The 20563-nt window shown below is 38.6% G+C and overlaps 1 protein-coding gene across 4 annotated transcripts in view; it reads right to left on the bottom strand.

Annotated features, from left to right (window-relative positions):
* Positions 1-2247: 2247 nt before the first annotated feature.
* LOC115255007 (uncharacterized) overlaps positions 2248-20563 on the bottom strand; it is a 717425-nt gene continuing 699109 nt past the window's right edge. For 3 of the 4 annotated variants that reach the window (XM_062850108.1, XM_062850106.1, XM_062850107.1), the window contains exon 8: positions 2248-10000. In XM_062850108.1, coding sequence (XP_062706092.1) covers positions 9864-10000 — 137 coding nt within the window. In that variant the 3' untranslated portion in view covers positions 2248-9863. The remainder of the gene's footprint in view (positions 10001-20563) is intronic. The other variant, XM_062850109.1, reaches the window with a different exon arrangement.

Here is a 20563-nt window from a genome sequence, read left to right on the forward strand (position 1 = left end):
TGTACGAAGATGCGAATATTGTGAAACGTATAAAATACGGCAGACTTCAGTGGGCTGGACACGTAGTGCGAATGTCGGAAGAAAGAATAGCGGAAACAATATTCAGCAGAGAACCCGGTAGAGGTAGGCGACTTCGTGGGCGGCCGCGAACTCGCTGGCTGCACGCGGTTGAAGAAGATCTACGATCTCTACACGTTCGGGGAAACTGGAGGAACATCGCCCAAGACCGACGAAGATGGTGCTCTACTATACGCTCGGCATTGGAGTAAAGTTACTTTGTAGCCAACAAGGTATCAAGGTATCATCCCAGAAGGATATTTAAAGTAACAAAGGATACTGGATTTATTCTGAAGCAAAGTTGAATGATTCTTGACGTTTCACAATGATTCCTTGAGCCGGCCTATTTCCATCGATGGAATTTCTGAAGGAATCCCCAATGGATTTGATAGAAGAATTCTCGAAGATACTGAATTCCTGAAAGAGCTTTTTGAGAAACTTCTGAATGAACTTCTGAAAAAAAAATAAAAGAAACTCCTTCCAAATAATGATAGAGACATTCCCAAGTAAAAATTTCATTGCTGATTGGTTTTGTTTAATTTTTATTAGGGTGTTATTACAGCAATAATTAAAACTCACAGTTTTATGACTATACTTTCATGACATCTATAAACACAATAAAACGGTTCAAACTCTCAACAGATGGTGATCCGTTCGATTAGTAAGGACATCTGTTGGTGGAAAAGCAGAAACTACGACACTTTATTGCGATATCCTAGATTGCGATCATCATGAAAGTAAACTTGCTTTCGACGAATTTCGCACCAACTCGTCTTCGGGGTTGGCAGCACCACCTCAGAATGTTATGAAATTTTGTAGGTTTCAAGACTTTACCTTTTCAAGCAACTTTGCGTATTTTGTTTTTTCAAAATTAACCTAGACTAACATTTAAAAAGAGTCAAAGTTCTTTAACCGTTTTTTTTTTTTCACAAAAAATATCTCGAATATGATAAGATGTACAAAAAAGTGATGTATGGGTGACATTTAGAGAATTGTCCAAGCTTTCATGAAAAAATATTTTAAAAATTCTAAATACATTTTTACACGCTAAAAAATATATTTTTAAAATTAAAAGTCAATTTACAGAAAATGCCCATTTTTTTATGTTTTGAAATTTTTTTCCAAGAAAGTCAATATTGTTGCCTAACTTTCCTCCATACATCACAAGATGGGCACTTTTAAGGAAAAAAAGTTTTTCTAACAAAAACCTTTTCATGTTAGTTTTTTTAGCGTGTTGCGCATTAGCCGTTTTTTTCACAAAAAATATAACTCGAATATGATAAGTTGTACAAAAAAGTGATGTATGGGGGACTTTTAGGGAATTGTCCAAGCTTTCAAGAAAACACATTTAAAAAATATAAAAAAATGTTTTACACGCTAAAAAATATCTTTTCAAAATTAAAAGTCAATTTACAGAAAAAGCCCACTTTTTTATGTTTTGAATTTTTTTTCCCAAGATAGACAATATAGTTGCCTAACTTTCCTCCATACATCACAAGATGGGCACTTTTAAGGAAAAAAAATGTTTCTGAAAAAACTTTTTCATGTTATTTTTTTTTTGCGTGTTGTGCATTAACTCGTACAATAATGTACACTCAAACCTCCATTTAGGTAGGATCCATTTAGGTAAAATCTATTTAGGTCCCTCCATTTAGGTAACGTTACCTAAATAGAATTTGGTTGTGTTCAGAACAGTTGGAGTACTTATGCTTGATGACGTCATACCCGACATTAACCTATCATTCACCTGTTTTTATGTTGGCCTCCAAACCCAACATAGACCGAACAGTTGTTCGATGTTGGTCCAACAGTGGCCCAACATACGATAAAAATTTACCCGACATTGACCCGACATTCAACAATTTTTCAGTCTGGCGGAATTTTTCAGGGTTTTTTGTGTTCCGCGCCCAGCTAGTCATTTGCATGACAATTCTCACCTGAGACCCTTCAAAACCCCCGAAAATGCCCCTGAAGCCCCTCCCCTACAGAAACTCCCTTGAAAGTTCTCTGAAACTCCGCATGACCATCTTTAAATCTCCTATTCGAGTTACTCTCCCTAGTTAAACTTCTTTGCAACCTTGTACTCCATTTAGGTAATGAACTGAATCCATTTAGGTAATGAATCCATTTAGGTAAAAATTCTATTTAGGCAGTCCCGACCCATTACCTAAATGGAGGTTTTGGTGTATCCAGAATCCTAATGACAATTCATTAAAACTTAATGGGCTCAACTACTTTTTTAATATCTTAACGTGCTTGACATTGAAAACGTGCTTGATATTGGAAAGGGCTCAAGACAAATTTGCTTTTAGGGTTTTATATCAATGAAAACGCTTGTGTATTGATGAAATATGTACATATGTATATGTGTATTCAATTATTTTCTTTTCTACAATATATACATCCTTCTTTTATACATTCTATTGTAACGTTTTTTGAATATTAGATCTTTAGTCTATCTGAAACAAAGTAAACTTTTTTGGATTATCTTTTGAATTCGAAAACTTCTTCGCTTCAATTTGATTTTCAGAAATTGGCACAAATGAATGAAATTTTTGTGTACCAGGTATTGTTTTTACGTGACTGTATGTGTATGTGTAGTTCTTCAAGTTCATCCGTCATTTTTGCATATTGTTCATTTGAAATAAAGCAGAAATTCAATTTTGTTATATGTATATCTGACTGTTTAACTGCCCAGTCATACAGTTCTCGAGGAGTTGTGATTGTGTTTCCATAATCTCGAGCAAGACTTGCTCGTTTTGCCATTCGCTTGAGAGTACCTCCAACAGCGTCACATGGACCTTTGCCATGTGAAGTTGCGAAGAAGTGCCATTCTGCTTCCAATCCATAATTGGACCGAAAACTGGCAAATTTTTTTTGTTCTTATAATGAGCTGCTGCTCCATCTAACATGAAAGTAATTTTTGAGAAATCAATCGATTGTTTACTGAAGTCCAGCAATTTTGATATAAATAACTGAACTGCTGTTGTATCGTGTGTTAGTACTTCAGATATTATTATAAAGCTCAAGTTTTCCAACTTATTTTCTTTTCTGTAGTACATTTCAAAGGGGTGAATGGTAGCTTGAGAATTATTCCAATGGTAACCTTGAGCTGAATTTTGAATGATAAATGAATAATTTTCTGAAAAGTCACAAATTGTTAATACTTCACCCTGTTTAACCTTCGAGCGATCGCGCTGTTGTATTTTGTACAACACGTTGAAAAAATCTCGCTTCTTGTACTCAGCATTAGCGTGGTGCTGGCGGTGGTGTCCAACCGCGCGAGTTACGGAAGGTTAAGAGATTCTTTTTCATCCCGCAAAAATGAGGATTGTTCTTTATAAATGAAATCATGAATTATAAGCTTATCAACTTTTTCTACAAAATACGGAACAAACTCGTCTATAGTCTTAGTAATAGTTTCCAAATTGCATCGATCAGTGGTTAGCCATTGTTGAAATAAAACCGATTCTTTATCATTCGCTTCTAATAATGATGTTAGTTCACTGGTTCTAGGCACACAATAATACAATTTCAGCAAACAGAATGCTGTTTTATGCATTCAGATATCAAAACAAGCTGAGTAACAGGTTCTATTCCAGTTGGGATGTAACGCCAAGAAAAAGAAGGCACCCAATCAAACAAAGTCGTAATGCCCATTGAGTGTTATTAAATGGGTATAAGGATTCTTGATACATCCTGTACGAGTTAATGCGCAACACGCTAAAAAAATAACATGAAAAAGTTTTTGTTAGAAAAACTTTTTTTCCTTAAAAGTGCCCATCTTGTGATGTATGGAGGAAAGTTAGGCAACAATATTGACTTTCTTGGAAAAAAATTTCAAAACACAAAAAAAGTGGGCATTTTCTGTAAATTGACTTTTAATTTTAAAAATATATTTTTTAGCGTGTAAAAATGTATTTAGAATTTTTAAAATATTTTTTCATGAAAGCTTGGACAATTCTCTAAAAGTCCCCCATACAACACTTTTCTATAGGTCTTGCAATTTTTGAGCTACATCGATTTTAAAATTTTTTTCGAAAAAAAGTTAGACCCTCTTCAAATGTTACTCTTGAAAATTTTCGAAAATTTAAGTATGCAAAGTTGCTTATAAAAACCTAGTCTTTATGCCCACCAAATTTCATTCGATTCTGAGAGGGTGTTGCCAACCACTGGTCGAGTTGGCGCGAAATTCGTCTTTCGTTTTATTTTTGCTAATTATGGTCGCCGCCCTATTTAAGAATTAGCTAACGTGAATGGAAAATAGTTATTTTGCTCAAATTAGCAAGATTGAAAATTCTTCAACTAGGTTTTAAAACGGTGTGAGTGATCCACTTAGCCGGAAGATGCTCTTAAAGAGGTTATCAAGAGGTTTTGATGTAAAAATCAATTTTATTGCTAGTATTGTACTTTTCTTATAGAGCCGAACAAAACTTAATATATTACTTGGGATACTTAATACATTTTCGGGGTAACTTTCCACAAAACACTTCAAGTGAAAATTATAATTACCTTTTTGAAAAATAAATCAATGAAGAACTACTAAATGGATTGCCGATGGATTTCTGGATGAATTTTCCATAGAACTTCTGAGGAAATCTCCAACGGAACACCCAGACAGATAGTCAATACAACTACTGCAGAAATTTCCAACACTTTAAGCAAAAAGTCATTGAAGAACATGTAGAGAAATTTCTGAAAAATTCTTGAAAAAAATCTCGAAGGCACTCTTTAACCTTCCTAATGCAACAGCTTGCAGACGTTGGCAACAGTTCGCTTACGTAGTGCACGGTTTGTATCAAATATCACCCTGATGCGCAAGGTGAGGTGAAGAGCTCCCTAAGGGAGCATCCATTAAGTACGTCACGCTAAAATTGAGAATTTTCGACCCCCCTCCCCCCTTTGTACGGGTTTTTCCTATTCCTAATACATTGCTTGTCGCACTTTCACAAACCACCTCCCTCCTAGGACCGTGACGTACTTAATGGATGGCCCCTAAGGAACTCTTTGACAAATGTCCGATAGTACCCGGTTTTGTTGCATTATTTTGTCGAGTTTCGAACAGTACAGCGCTCGACATACGGAATTCAACTGTTATGTTTGTTCACTTTATCCAAGAGTCCACTAGCATCAAATATTCAACGCCAAGCGTTTAGTTGAGATTTTAGCTAACGAACCTAAACCGAGATTTACTAAGCCAATCCCGGCATTTATTTTTGAGTGTGAAACCCTAAAGAAACAACTGGAGGAATTCCCAATGAAACGGCTGGATCCATCCCGAAGCAACGCCTGGAAGAGCCCTCTAAGGAAGTCACGAGAGATTTCATAAGAAACTTCTGCAGTATTTTTTGATAGTATTCCTGAACAAAGAGTTCCCTCAAAACTCATGAGGTAATTTCCAGAAGAATTATGGGAACAATTCTCGAAAATCTTCTGAAATATTTATAAAAAAAAATCCTGGAGGTACGGCCATTGGAGCTCTGGAACAGAAGGAATTCCTGCAGTAATTTCGGATGTGTATTTCATGGGGGAATTCCCGATAGAATTTTTGAAGAAATTCCGGATTGAAATCCCTAATGGATTCCCGATGGATTTCCAGAAGGAATTTATAATAAAACTCTTGGAAGAATTCCCGAAGAAACTTTCGGAGAAAGCCCCGATGGAACTACTGAAGGAGCACATTCAGCTAAGTCCGGCTTTTTAGCATTATTTAGAAATTTAGTTTGAATACTGAAAGGAACAACCCAATGGAATTCCTCGACGAAAACAAAAATGATTTACAGGAGAAATTTTCAATGAATTCTCAGCGGAGCGAGAGGGAAGGGGATTTCATAAGAAACTTCTGGAGTTATTGAAGTTGGAGTTTCTGAATAAATTCTTTACGGGAAAAGTCTTGGAAAAATCACAAAAAAACTTCTGGAGGGATGCTCAATGAAACTCCGGAAAAATCCGATTTCCTGCAGGAATTAGGTTTCGTAACCCTCTAATACATAACCCCGCCTTCACACGGGGTAAAGTTTTAACATTTTTGTATTTTTTCTTGCCCAAACTTTTATATTTTTAACTAATATTTAGGACTGTTCTGTATATCATTCAATGGTTTTTGACGTCTTTTAAAGCGTTATAACATTTTTTTCAAATCATTGAAAAAATGATGGTTTGGTCACCTTTTGGATGTCATTGTTTCTTTTGTATTTAATTGCAGCAATTAAAGTATTTAAAACTTTTCCCCGATCATTCTTTTTTTTTTTTGTTTAGAGAGACTTCACCCAGAAGGAGCATTCGTCTCTAATTCTATTATAGTAGAAGAGTTTAAGAGATTTGAATACACTCTAAAGTTTTTTCCTAAATGTTAGACGGAAAATAAAATTTGTCATGAAAAAAAATCAAAATAATAATAACACTAGTTTACAAAACAAATCGAAAGTCGTGAGCTTCTGTCAACGACCACAATTTTTGAAGTACAATTTAGCGCTGATTTCGAAACCGTGCTTCAAAAAATTTTAAGTAAAACAGTTTTTGAATTTTAGCTCAATATCGAGTTTTACAACATTTTAAAATGTGGAATTAACTTAGATTCAAATATCTTGCGTTTTGTTCAATCATATTTAAATCTTTTTCCATAAATTAAAAGCTGAATATAATACCATTCGATCATCTGAATGCAGGTTTTTCGTCAGATTGATAAAGTTCAAGATATCGGCAAGTTTTAGGGACAAATTCCTCAAATTTTAGCAAAATTTCCAAAAATACATGAAGAAATATATTTTTTCAATAACAAAAAAAAAATCTAAAATTCTTTCTCAACGTTTATTTGATGTAGCATATGTAAGCAAGTTACAGTTAAAAATTCACCTCAATCGATGCATTGATTACGGAGAATGAGATGTGTGAATTGAGAGACTTTGCTTAAAAGTAGAACAAAAATCGATTTCAAATCATCAACCTTGTAAGAAAGTTAAAAACTTTTCCGCTCCACTGTAACTTTTTGTAAGCTAAAATGATCATCAGCTTACTGAGTTCGAAAATGCTGTAAACTAGTGTAATTCAACAATAACGATAGAATCTCAAAATGTTTTCATCTTAAAAAATCGGTATGCCAAATAGGCTTCCAGGAAAATTACAAAAGTGTAAGGATGTTTAAAAATGAAAATTAGAAAAATCAAAAACTGAAATTCTTAAATTCGAGAAAAAGAAATCATCTTCCAAAACATGCTCGAATCGATTTTAGATGGCGAAACGTTATATTTTGATCAAAATAAGAAATTTGAGTATTAGAGGGTTAAGATTTTTTTTAAATTTTAAAGAATTTCTGAAGTACTTGTTCAAATTTTATTTTGTTTTTATTTCTGTGTATATGAAGGTTAGAACAAATCTTTTTTTTTTTCTTTTGTTACTTTGATCGTTGACTCGTCAAGGTGGTATGGAAAATAATAAATGTAATTGATGAAAAATTACCCAAACAATTAGGCAAAATAGATTTTCTCGTCGATTCTAATTTCACAAAAAAAAAATTAAAATTTCTTGAACAATTTATTTGTGTCCCCCTTAAAATGTCGAATTCCGACAAAATTTTTTCAAGGGAGAAAATCGAAATTTGTGTCAGCCTAACTTAAAGGCTAATTCTGCACTTGGTAGCAGTTAAAGGTATTTTTGCTAGATGAAGACCCGAGGAGTTTTTGAAAAATATTCTTGAGTAAACTCTCGTAGAAATTCCAAATGAAATTTCGGGAAAAAGTCCCAATGGATTTTGTGCAGGAATTTTCTATGGAACTCCTGGGTGTTTTTTTAAGGAAATGATGGAGTGCTTGTTGAAGGAACTTTTGGAAAAACGTTTGAAAAAAATTAAATGAATTCGTGAATAAAACCTTGAGAAAACTACTAAATTATTAAAAAAAAAACTGTTGAAGAAATTGTCGAAAAAACACTTGAAAGAATTCCCAATGGACACCAGAAGTGAATTCTTGAGTATTTTTTGGAGGAATTCAGGATTTTTTTAGGAATTAATGAAGGGAGCTAAAAAAAGAACTTCTGAAACAAAACTAAAACCATAGGATTTACCGATGGAACTCATAGTATTTAGAATTGTCGGAGCGACTTTTAAAAATTCAAATCTGAAATTTTTACTATAGGCTACCAAACCATGATTTTTTAATAAATTTTGGTGGAAAATGTCCAAAATTAGTCACTTTACTAGCAAATAGTAACATTAACGCAGCATTTGGAAAACCAGCACTTTTGAAGATTAATTAGACGTTCATAGAAAAATACAAAAAATGTTATTTTTTCAAATATGCATATCTTTTATTTTAGGGTTGAACCCCTCGACTTTTCGATCGTTGATTTTTGGGACAGCCTATCTCATTCATTTATATTGTATCTATATATTACAAACGATAAATTTTAAATACTTCTATTTTTTTTTTTTTTGAACTTAAAATCTAAATCTATTTTTAAACGCAATCAACAAGTTTTAGAAATATAAAACATTTAACAATATGAATATTGTTTCATGTGCTACTCGACTCACGAACTTAATGCAAAAAAGTTACAAGAAAAACCAATGTATCCTTGTGTGAGTCAACAATTCAATGACTTGTGGAAAAAACACAAACTTAAGCGTTACTATTTGAGCTTAGGCTACTTAACCTAATGTATAAGAACTGGATTTTCTCATCCTTATAGTGTTAGTAATCCTAACCTTCAATTTAGTACACCACACATTTTTCGTCCATGCATCATCCGTGTAATTTCCTCTATTCATTACGTCCTAAAACCTCAATTTAATTCTACTTTCAACTGCTCGCTTCTTCCTCTCGGCACTCCTCTTATCCCAATTATCCGTGCTCTCGTGGTGTACAAAACGCTCTCAGGGTAAGTGATTTTCGGCACATCATGACGCCAATTTACTTGTTTCCACCCGACCATCTGACCAACGAACCAACTACAGCTACATAGGTAGGTAGGTACTTGTCCAGGGCCAATCCCGGTTAATTACAGTCAATTTTTGGAAAACAAAACCACAGCCAGTTTCCAACTTGCCAAGGATGGTTCGTGTTGGATGCGCTGCGAATCTCTAGGGTGGTTTGGCTTTTTTTTTTTTGTGACATTGAGTAGTCATATGTTCAAAACTTAATTTGTTGGATTGTTGTTTTTACCATCAGGAGCTGTTATTTGTATGTGATTTTTTGGTTTTTCGATGCAACTTTAGAGCTCCTAGAAATTTTTTAGATTTGTTCGTTTTTTGACAAATTTACGTAGTATTTTATTCGAACCATGCTGTCTTGCGAACCTAAATCATTGAGTTTTTAAGTTTTCTAATTCACCCTAATGCAGGGCTTTGTTCCTGACTGGCCATTTGGATAGATAGCTGGGTAGTAATTCGTTGATTTTCTTGTGCTCCTCTTCTGCAGGAGCCACTCCGAATGTGGCTGAAAAGTAAAATTGGCCGGTTGCTTCCGGATATGGTTGCTAGCTGGTCAAGCTGGACAGGTCCAATTATGCCGCTACGATGCTCCTTTTATCGCTTACTTCAAGTCGTTTTGCTCCAGGAGCGGGGAGGGGGCTTCTAGTGGAAGGCGAAAAAAGTAACAATCTAGTTTCTAGGGTCTGTGGAAGGAATGAAGCAATCGTCGTCGTTCTCTCGCTCTCGTCCTCTGGAAGCTTGTTGTAGATGTGATGGCGTTGTTTTTTGTTGGTTTCTCCGCTAGTTCTTGGCGGGAAGGATTCGAGGGGGTGATCGTTCGGATTTGTTGGCGATTTGTCGGTTCGATTTATATTTTGATGATCTCTTTCAGGTTGTACAATCAGGAGATTCCCACCCGGAGCGAGTACAACAGCACGGTACAAATGGTACAGATGTAGAAGGTAATCCAGCACACCTTCACGTACGAACCGACGACCATACCCGCCGACGATGACGACGGAGGTGAGGCTTTATCTGCTGCAATCCGAAACATGAAAAGAGAAGAAAATAGTTTGGCATTAGTCAAGGATTGACAATTTTCCAACTGATTTATCGCATCAATAAAACTGATTTAGATTGAATCTTAATAGACTCACAATCTTCGGCCACTTCATTCCTGATAAATTCTATAAAGTCTAAATCACCTTATCTACTTGAACATCTTGATTGAGTTGAACCCACTCTATCTCTTTCCCCTCTCCCCAAACAACACCCATTGAAAGCGATCCCAAAACGGTGTCCAAATAAACCCTTCACCAGGATCCACTTAATCCGGCATCGTTTGAAAAATAGGAATATAACCACCTCCATCGACCATTTTCAATCTGCACTGGACACAACAAGAATAACCATTTTCCCATTCAAAACCGAGAGGCAACAATTTCAAGTGGTTTTTCCCTTTTCACTGCTGCCGCCGCGCTGCTGCTGCTGCTGTCGGATGTTCCTTTGAAGCTCTGTGAAGTGTTACCTCTTTTGTTGATGGTCGCTGCGCAAGAAAAGAAAACCATCTGTGGTCCCACCATTCCAGTTCAGTTGATTGGACATCAATCGACCAACAACACTCCTATTCCAATAATAGGAAGGAAAACACTTACAATGGACGGGTAGTGTCCTATATTATTGATAAAAAGGAGGCATTTTTGTTATTTGAAAAGGATGTCCATTTGTTGTATAATAGCAAGAAAAATCTAGATTTTCTTCTGCCGGTCTAGTTAAGTGTATTGAACATATTGGATCTGGACATTAAGGTTTATGTTTTATCTCCATAGATTGAGTCAAAAATCCTAGATAGAAAATTTCGATCGGAATCCTTGTTGCAATCAACAGGGTTCCTCCAAGGATTCGTGCATGAATTCCTTCAGGAAATCCTCCAAAATTCCTCCACGTATTCCTCCAGAAAATCCTAAAAAATTTCTCCCGGAATTCTTCATGGAATTCCTCCAGGAATTATTCGAGGAATTCCTTCAGGAAATCCTCCACGGATTCTCCCAGGAATTTCTCCAGGATTTTTTTTCAGGAATGCCTCCATGGATTCGTTATTGATTTTCTTCAGAAATTCTCCAAAAAAATTCCTCCAGGAATTTCTTTAGAAATTCCTCAGGCAGTTCCTTCAAATATTCCTCCAGTAATTCCTCCAGGCAGCCTCATATATTTCTCGAAAAACTCCTCCTAGAATTTCTCCAGTGATGAAGGGGCCCGTGGCGTAGTGGCTACACGTTTGCTTCATAAGCAGATGGTCAAGGGTTCGATCCCATCCCCGGCACTTTCGTCAGTTGCTCTTTCCCCCTGAGAGCAGCTGACACTGACCCTCTTCTGAGCCCATGGCTCAAATGAACCCGGATACTTGGACATCGGCGAACGGCAACCCATCATTATCCATTGACCCCCAATCGAATTGGAAACAGGAACAACCAACAGCCACACATCAACATCCTCGAGCTCATCATTCTACCATGATAGGGTAGAAAGTGAAAGCAGCGCAACGGCCACCAGTTCGATGTAGGACAATTAGAAATAGAATACATTTAGGCGCTGTACAAAGTGTATGTACAGCATCCAATTGGAATCGCTCACGCAGTGCCCTAGTGGACAATAGAGCTGTAAATTAGGTTAAGTGAGTGAAGAATAAAATTTCTCCAGTGAATACTCCAAGAATTCTTCCAGAGATTCATCCTGAAATTTCTTTTAGGAAAATACCTCTAGAAATGTCTGCTAGAATTCCACCACTATATCCTCTAGGAATTGCTCCACGGATTCCTCCAGAAAATCCAAAAAAATCCATGAATTTCTACAGAAGATCCTTCTAAAATTCCTCCACAAATTCCTGCAGAAATTCTTTCAGGAATACCTCCAGGGATTCCTCCAGAAAATCCTCTAGGAAATACAGTCAGAATTCCTCCAGAGAATCCCGATGGAATGTCTCCCGGAACTCTTTCAGGAATTCCGCGACGAATTTCTCCAGGGAATCCTCTACGGATTTCTCTACCAATTTATCCTCCTGGATTTTTTCTAGAATTTTCTTCAGGAATTCCTCAAGGGATTCTTTTATGAATTTCTTCAGAAAGTCCCCAATAAATTCCTCCAGGGATTAATGATTGAATTTCTTCAGAAATTCATCAGAAAATTCCTCCAGAAATTCTTCCAGGTATTCCTTCAGAAATTCTTCGTGGAGTTTCTTCAGACATTAATCCAGAAATTCCTCCTAGATGCCTACAGAGGTTCATTATTGAATTTCTTCAGAAATTCCTCAAAAAATTCCTCCAGGGTTTCCTCCAGAAATTTCTCTAGGAAGACTCATTTATTTCTCCAGAAATTCCTCAAATAATTCCTCCAGCAAATACCTCAAGAATTACTTCTAGGATTTCTTCTAGGAAAAATTCTCTAGGAATGTCTGCCAGAATTCCCCCAATATTTCCTCCGCGGATTCCTCCACAAAATCCTAAAGGAATTTCTCACGGAACTCTTCCAAGAATTCCCCGAGAGATTCATTCAAGGATTCCTCCATGGATTCCACCAGGAAATTCTCAAAGAATTTCTTCAGAAATTCGTCCATGAATCCAGGAAATCCATGAATTTCTTTAGAATTTTTTAAAAACCCCCTAGAAATTCCTCCAGGAATTCTTTCAGAATTTTGTCGAGGAAGAACTCCTCCAGGAATTTCTTCAATGATTACTCCAGAAAATCCTTTAGGAATTTCTGCCAGAGTTCCCCGGGAATGTCTCCTGGATCTCTTACAAGAACTGCTCGAGGAATTCCTCCAAGCATTCCTCCAGGAATTTCTTTGGGATTTTATCCTGAAGGTTCTCCAGGAATTCCTCAAGGTATTCATTCAAGAATTTATTCAGAAATTCCACAACAAAATCCTTCAGGTATTCCTTCAGAAAATCCTCGAGAAGTTCCTTCAGACATTCCTTCAGAAATTCCTCCAAGATGCCTCCAGGGATGCCTTCCAGGAATTCCGCCACGGATTCCTAAAGGAATGCCTCCCTCTTCCAGGAAATCCTCCAGGAATTTCTCCAGTTTTTTTCAGAAATTTCTTCTGAAATTCCTCCAGGGATTAAATAATAAATTTCTTCAGAAATTTCTCAAAGAATTCGTTGAGAAATTCCTCAAAGAATTCTTCCAGAAATTCCTCCAGGAATTCCTTCAGAAATTCCTCGAGGAATTCCTTCAGACATTCCTCCAGATTTTTTTTCCAGGAAGCCTCATATATTTCTCCAGAAATTCTACATATAATCCCTCCAGAAATTCTTCCAGTAAATACTCCAAGAATTCCTCAAGAGATTCCTCCTGAATGTTTTTCTAGGAAATATCCGTCAGAATTCCTCCAATATTTCCTCCAGGGATTCCTTCAGCAATTGCTCCATGGATTCCTCCAGATAATCCTGAAGGTATTTCTCACGGTACTCTTCCAGGTATTTCTCCTACAATTCTTTGAATATATCCTACATAGATTAATCCAGGAAATTCTTGAGGAATTTCCTCAGGGATTAATCCATGAATTTCTTCAGAAATTTCTCAGAAATTCCCCCAAAACTTTCTCCAGGAATTCTTTCAGAAATTTGTCGAGGGAGTATATCAGAAATTTCTCCAGGAATTGCTTCAGGGATTCCTCCAGAGAATCCTTAACGAAATGTCTCCCGGAACTCTTCCAAGTTCAAGTTCATTCATTTATTTAGTTAACATCAAATTCATGATAATACTGAATCAACAATTTGCCGCCATAATACTCGATTTGCAGCTGCAGCTCTCCAACGTCGGTCACGCCCAACACTCGCCAGATCACGCTCCACCTGGTCCGCCCATCGTGCTCTCTGCGCTCCACGCCTTCTTGTACCAACCGGATCGTTAGCAAACACCAACTTTGCAGGGTTGTTGTCCGGCATTCTTGCAACATGCCCTGCCCACCGTATCCTTCCGGCTTTGGCTACCTTCTGGATGCTGGGTTCGCCATAAAGTGCAGCGAGCTCGTGGTTCATCCTTCTCCGCCACACACCGTTCTCCTGCACGCCGCCGAAGATCGTCCTTAGCACCCGTCGCTCGAAAACTCCGAGTGCTTGCATGTCCTCCTCGAGCATCGTCCACGTCTCGTGCCCGTAGAGAACCACCGGTCTTATTAACGTCTTGTACATGGTACATTTGGTGCGGGGGTGAATCTTTTTTGACCGCAGTTTCTTCTGGAGCCCATAGTAGGCACGACTTCCACTGATGATGCGCCTTCGTATTTCACGGCTCACGTTATTGTCAGCCGTTAGCAAGGAACCGAGGTAGACGAATTCTTCTACCACCTCGAAAGTATCCCCGTCTATCGTAACATTGCTGCCAAGGCTTGTCCTGTCTCGCTCAGTCCCACCTACCAGCATGTACTTTGTCTTAGCCGCATTCACCACCAGTCCGACCTTTGCTGCTTCACGTTTCAGGCGGGTGTACAGTTCTGCCACCGTTCCAAATGTTCTAGCAATAATATCCATGTCATCCGCAAAACAGACAAATTGACTGGATTTCGTGAAGATCGTACCCCGGCTGTTGAGCCCGGCTCGTCGCATAACACCTTCCAGGGCGATGTTGAATAGTAGGCAGGAAAGTCCATCACCTTGTCGTAGTCCCCGTCGAGATTCAAATGAACTGGATAGTTCACCCGAAATCCTTACGCTGTTCTGCACACCGTCCATCGTTGCTCTTATCAGTCTAGTCAGCTTCCCGGGAAAGCTGTTCTCGTCCATAATTTTCCATAGCTCTGTGCGGTCGATACTGTCGTATGCCGCTTTGAAGTCGATGAACAGGTGATGCGTTGGGACCTGGTATTCACGGCATTTCTGGAGGATTTGCCGTACGGTGAAGATCTGGTCCGTTGTCGACCGGCCGTCGATGAAACCGGCTTGGTAACTTCCCATGAACTCATTTACTTTAGGTGAAAGACGACGGAAGATGATCTGGGATAGCACTTTGTAGGCGGCATTCAAAATGGTGATCGCTCGAAAGTTCTCACACATTAACTTGTCGCCTTTCTTGTGGATGGGACAGATTATCCCTTCCTTCCACTCCTCCGGTAGCTGTTCGGTTTCCCAGATCTTGACTACTAACTGGTGCAGACAGGTGGCCAACTTTTCCGGGCCCATCTTGATGAGTTCCGCTGCGATTCCGTCCTTACCAGCCGCTTTGTTATTTTTGAGCTGGTGGATGGCATCCTTAACTTCCCTCAGCGTGGGATCCAAGTTCAAGTGTGCTCCCGGAATTCTTCCAAGAATTCCTTCAGGGATACCTCCATTGATTCCTCCAGGAATTTAAACAGATTTTTTTCCAGGAATTCCTTCAGAAATTCCTCCATGGATTCCTCCAGAAATTTCGTCAGACATTTCTCAAGGGATTTCACCACGGATTCCTCCAGGAATTCCTCCACGAAATCCTCCACATAGTCCTACATCAATTTCTCACGGAACTCTTCTAGGAATTCCTCCAGGGATACCTCCAAGGAATCCTCCAGAAATACCTCCAGGAATTCTTCCAGGGATTGCTGCTGGAATTTCTCCAGGATTTCTTCCAGAAAATTCACTAGGAATTTCTGCCAGAATTCCTCCAAAATTTTCACCAAGAATTCTTCCAGAAATTCCTCGACGAATTCTTCCAGAAACTCCTAAGAGAATTTCTCCCCGAACTTTTCCGGCAATTCCTCCAGGGATTCCTTCATGGATTCCTCCAGGAATTTAACCAGGAATTTCTTTGTAAATTCCTCCAGAGATTCATCCATGAGTTTATTCAAAAAAAACCTCGAAAAAAATCCTTCACATACTCCTCGAGGAGTTCCTCCAGACATTCCTCCATGACGTCTTAAATATTTTTCCAGAAATTCCTTAAAGAATTCCTCCAGGAATTTCTCTAGTTATTCCTCCAAGAATTCATTGATGAATTCCTTCATGAGTTCCTCCAAAAAATTCTTCAGGGATTTCTCCAGGGATTCCACAAGGAATTCATCATGTATTCCTCCAGAAAATCCTCCACAAATTTCTCCAGGAATTCCTCTAGAAAGCCTTAAATATTTCTCCAAAAATACCTCAAAGAATTTCTTCAGGAATCCTCCAGGAAATCCTCCATTAAGTCCTCCAAAAAATGCTTCAAAAATTCCTTCTGAAATTCTTCCAGCAATTTCCACAGGGATTCCTCAAGGAATTCCCTCTTGGATTTCTCCAAAAAAATCCTAAATAAATTTCTCCTGGAACTCTTCCAGGAATTCCTAGCGAAATTTCGTTCAGGGATTTCTTCATGGATTTCTGCAGGAATTTTCTGGAATTTCTCCAGGAATTCCTCCAGGGATTCCTCCAAGAATTCCTTCAGGTATCCTGCAAGAATTCGTCCACGGATTTCTCAAGAAAAAAAAAATCTCCCGGAACTCTTCCAAGAACTCCATTAGCAATTATTCGAGAAATTTCTCCAGGAATATCTTCAGAAATTCTTCCGGGGATTCATCAATGAATTTCTTCAGATATTCCTCAAAAATCCCTCCAGGAATTCTTCAGGAAATTCCTCGAGGAGTTCCTTCAATCATCTTCTCTATGAATTCCTGCATTTTTTTCCAGGAATTTCCCCAGAAAACCCTCTAGGAAGTTCAAGAGGGATTCTTCTAGGGATTTCTACTGAAATTTCTCCAGAGAATTCCTTCACGGATTCCTTCAAGAATTCCTCCTAGGATTACAACGGGGATTTCTCCAAGAATTTCCCAAAACTATCTTCAAGATTTTCAAGGGTTCCTTTAGGAACGCCTCCCGGGATTCCTCCAAGTATTCCTCCTGAAAATCTTTCAGGAATTCCTTCTGGACTGCCGCTACGGGGTTTTCCAGAAATTATTCCAAGAAATCCTCTAGAAATTTCTCCAGAAATTCTTCCAATGATTTTTTCAAGAATTTCTCCAGAGATTCCTCCAGGAATTTCTCTAGTTATTCCTCAAAGAGTTCATTAATGGATTCCTTCATGAATTCCTCCAAAAATTTCTTCAGGGATTTTTCCAGGAATTCTTCCACGCATTCTTCCGAGGATTCCTTCAAGAATGCCTCCATCGATTCCTCCAGAGATTTCTGTAGGAATCCCTGCAAGGGTTCTTCCAAAAACTTCTTTTATTAATTCCTCCAGGAATTATTGCATTGATTCCTCCACAGATTCCTTCTGTTATCCCTCCAAGGATTTATCCTGTTATTCCTTCAAGGACTCCTTCCGGAATTCCTCCAGGGATTACATCAGGGATTTATCCAGAAATATCCTAGAGTTTCCTCCAGCATTCCTTCTAAGGATTTATTTATGAATATCTCCAGGGATTGTTCCACGGATTCCTCCATGAATTTCTCCACGTATTCTACGAGGAATTCCTCCACGGAATTCCTGCACGATTTTTTCCCATAATTCTTTCAAGGGTTCCTCCAGAGATTTCTCCAGGAATTCTTGCAGGGATTCTTCAATGAACTCCTTCAGTAGGAATTCTTCTGGAAACTCCTCCAAGTTCCTGCAGGAATTCCTACACGGAAACATTCAGGCATTCTTCCAAGGATTCCTGCAGGAATGCACCCAGAGATTCCTCCAGAAATTCTTCCAGGGAATCCGCCAGGGATTCTTCCAGGAATTTCTCCAGGGTTTTTTAAAGGGATTCCTCCAGATTTTATGCTCCAGGAATTCCTTCAGGGGTTCGTCATTGAACCTCTGCTGGAATTCCTCCAGAAATTTAACCAGGAATGTCTTGAATATTTCTCCAGAAATTCCTCCATGAATTATTCCAGGAATTCCTCTACGGATTCCTCTCAACGGATAGTTGAGGGTTGGTGTCGCCAATATGGCTTTTTGGTAAATCCGAGTAAAACATCTATTGTTCTTTTCACGGAAAAGCGAAACCGTAATGGTGTTCGACCTTTACGTCTCTTTGATTCTGAAACCAATGTGACTAAACAGGTAAAGTACGTTGGAGTCATTCTTGATTCCAAGCTTTCCTGGACACCTCATGTTGAGTTCAGAATCAAGAAAGCTTGTATGGCCTTCGGGCAATGCCGGCGAACCTTTGGTACAACTTGGGGTCCTAAACCCAAGTATATCAAATGGATTTACACAACTGTTGTTCGTCCAATATTGGCTTATGGATGTCTGGTGTGGTGACAAAAGGGCGAAGTGAGAACGGTCCAATCAAAATTAGGCCATCTCCAAAGGATGTGCTTAATGGCGATGTCTGGATCGTTCTCTTCAACTCCTACGGCAGCGCTCGAAGTGCTCTTTGACGTTGCCCCACTACACATTCATCTCAAACAAGAAGCACTTTCTTGCACTTACCGTCTATGGGTACTCGGTTTACTAGAGGAAACTCCTGTGAACCGCAGTTCAACACACACCTCGTTGTTTCCACTTTTGATGAATTGGGACAAAGTTGTCCTTGCTCCAAGTGATCTTACAATTGCTTGTAATTTTCCATATAGGACATTTTCCACGAAATTCCTTTCCCGGGAAGATTGGACATCTGGTTATCTGGAGAGAAGTATTTCAGACGGCATCGTATGTTACACTGATGGCTCCCTTCTCGAAGGTTGAGCAGGTGCTGGTGTTTATTCTCGTGAGCTAAGGCTGTATCAGTCTTATTCACTTGGTAGACATTGCACCGTTTTTCAGGCCGAAATCTTTGCGTTTATGTGTGGAGTGCAATCAGCACTTCAGCAGCACGTAATGGGCAAAGTAGTATACTTCTGTTCAGATAGCCAGGCTGCTATTAAAGCACTAGCTTCGGCTAACTCCAGGTCGAAGATAGTTATCGCTTGTCGAACTCAAATCGAGGAGCTGAATTCAGCAAACGCTGTTCACCTTGTATGGGTACCTGGCCATTCTTCCGTCGCTGGAAATGAATTGGCTGATGAGTTAGCTCGCACTGGAGCATCACATGACTTCATTGGCTCTGAGCCAGCTATTCCGGTATCCAAGTGTTGGGTGAAGCTTCAGATTCACACCTGGGCTGCCACTCAGCACAAACAATACTGGAATAGTTTGGAATCATGTCGTCAAACAAAATTGTATTGTACTGAGCCATCTCTAGGCAAAGCAAAGCAAAGCAAAGCAAAGATAACCGTACACATCGTAGTTGCTACTCCGTGATTGACCAGAACAATCGAAGTTGCACAGAGAGCCAATGAATGTGAAAGCTTGGGACTAGCTAACCATTCTCAATGTGCACAATTCGAGAGTTCAGCTATTTAAAGTCAATAACGGCGCTGGCCACGTCCTTACGGTCATCAGGAAAGGGAAGGAATGTTAGTTCGACAACCGTTGCTACTAGAAACCGTGGAATCCACAGCATCCCCACAGTTGTCACGGGAAGGAATGGTGGTTAGTAGGGTAGGGTAAGGTGTGGATCTAGGAGCCACCTCTGTTAGGTGATATGATCCACTACCCAGCCAGCAATTTGGTTGCTATATCAAAATAGCAACTGAAATAGTCACACATATATAGCACCAAAGAAATCGTATTCAATGCACGAAACAGGCATATACATACTAAAGTGGAGGCCATATCGAATCATATATACGATTACTGCGATTCCATCCAACATAATTTACGATTTCTCGAAAACATTCTACGATTTCGCCGATTTAATTCGTCTAAATATACGATTATGCATGATCTTATTACGATTGAGAGTACCAATATACGACTCAAGATTTTCGAATAAAAAAAACCAATTGGTGTTCAGTGGGAATCGAACTTAGGTCCTTTGATTGAGAACTGCGCGTTATCTCTATTGGCTATATTGCCAAGTTGAAACCAGAGAGTTCAAAGTGAATGGCATGAAACGAATAAAAAATAGCATGATACGGTGCGAGACTTGTGGTGGGAGCGTTGTTGTTGTGCATTGAGTGGCACCAAAACTGGTGCCATGCAAGAGGCCTGGAATTCACATCGTTGTTGGAATCTATACATCAGTTATTGTAAGTCATCTGCTAGTATGAAAACCTATATATTTGGTTGAAATTATTGCTACCATGGTTGGAATGTGTCAACAACAACAAATATACAAATTTGTGATGAATACATTTTTTTCTTTTTCTCCATCATACAAATATGTAAACAAAACCATTTACGATTTCCCAGATTAAGATTTGCCTATTAAAAGTGCAGTAACACTCATATGCGACTATAAAAATGAATATACGATTTCTACGGTTTCATTCACTTCGTATACGACGCAAGTGTGACGCAAACGATCAGTAAACAACATTGTTATAGTTGTATACGATTTCACCGATTTTCATCATACCTTTAGGTAGCAAGCTCGATTTAGCAGATTCATATACGATGTGAAGCGACGATTTCCACGATTCAACGAAATCATATATACGATGCTAGCGAACTTACAGCTTGACACTAAGAATGTATGTTTTTTGTGCGATCCTACCGATAGTATCTCGCACCTTTTATGATCGGAGACGACTTTATGAAACAAAATCGCAATTGAAATTTAATTTGGCGTGAAATGCGATTTTACGCAATCATTGTCAACAAATATACATATTGTTATACAATTCT

Source organism: Aedes albopictus, chromosome 2 (assembly GCF_035046485.1).
Source record: "Aedes albopictus strain Foshan chromosome 2, AalbF5, whole genome shotgun sequence".
NCBI classification, from domain to species: Eukaryota; Metazoa; Arthropoda; class Insecta; order Diptera; family Culicidae; genus Aedes; species Aedes albopictus.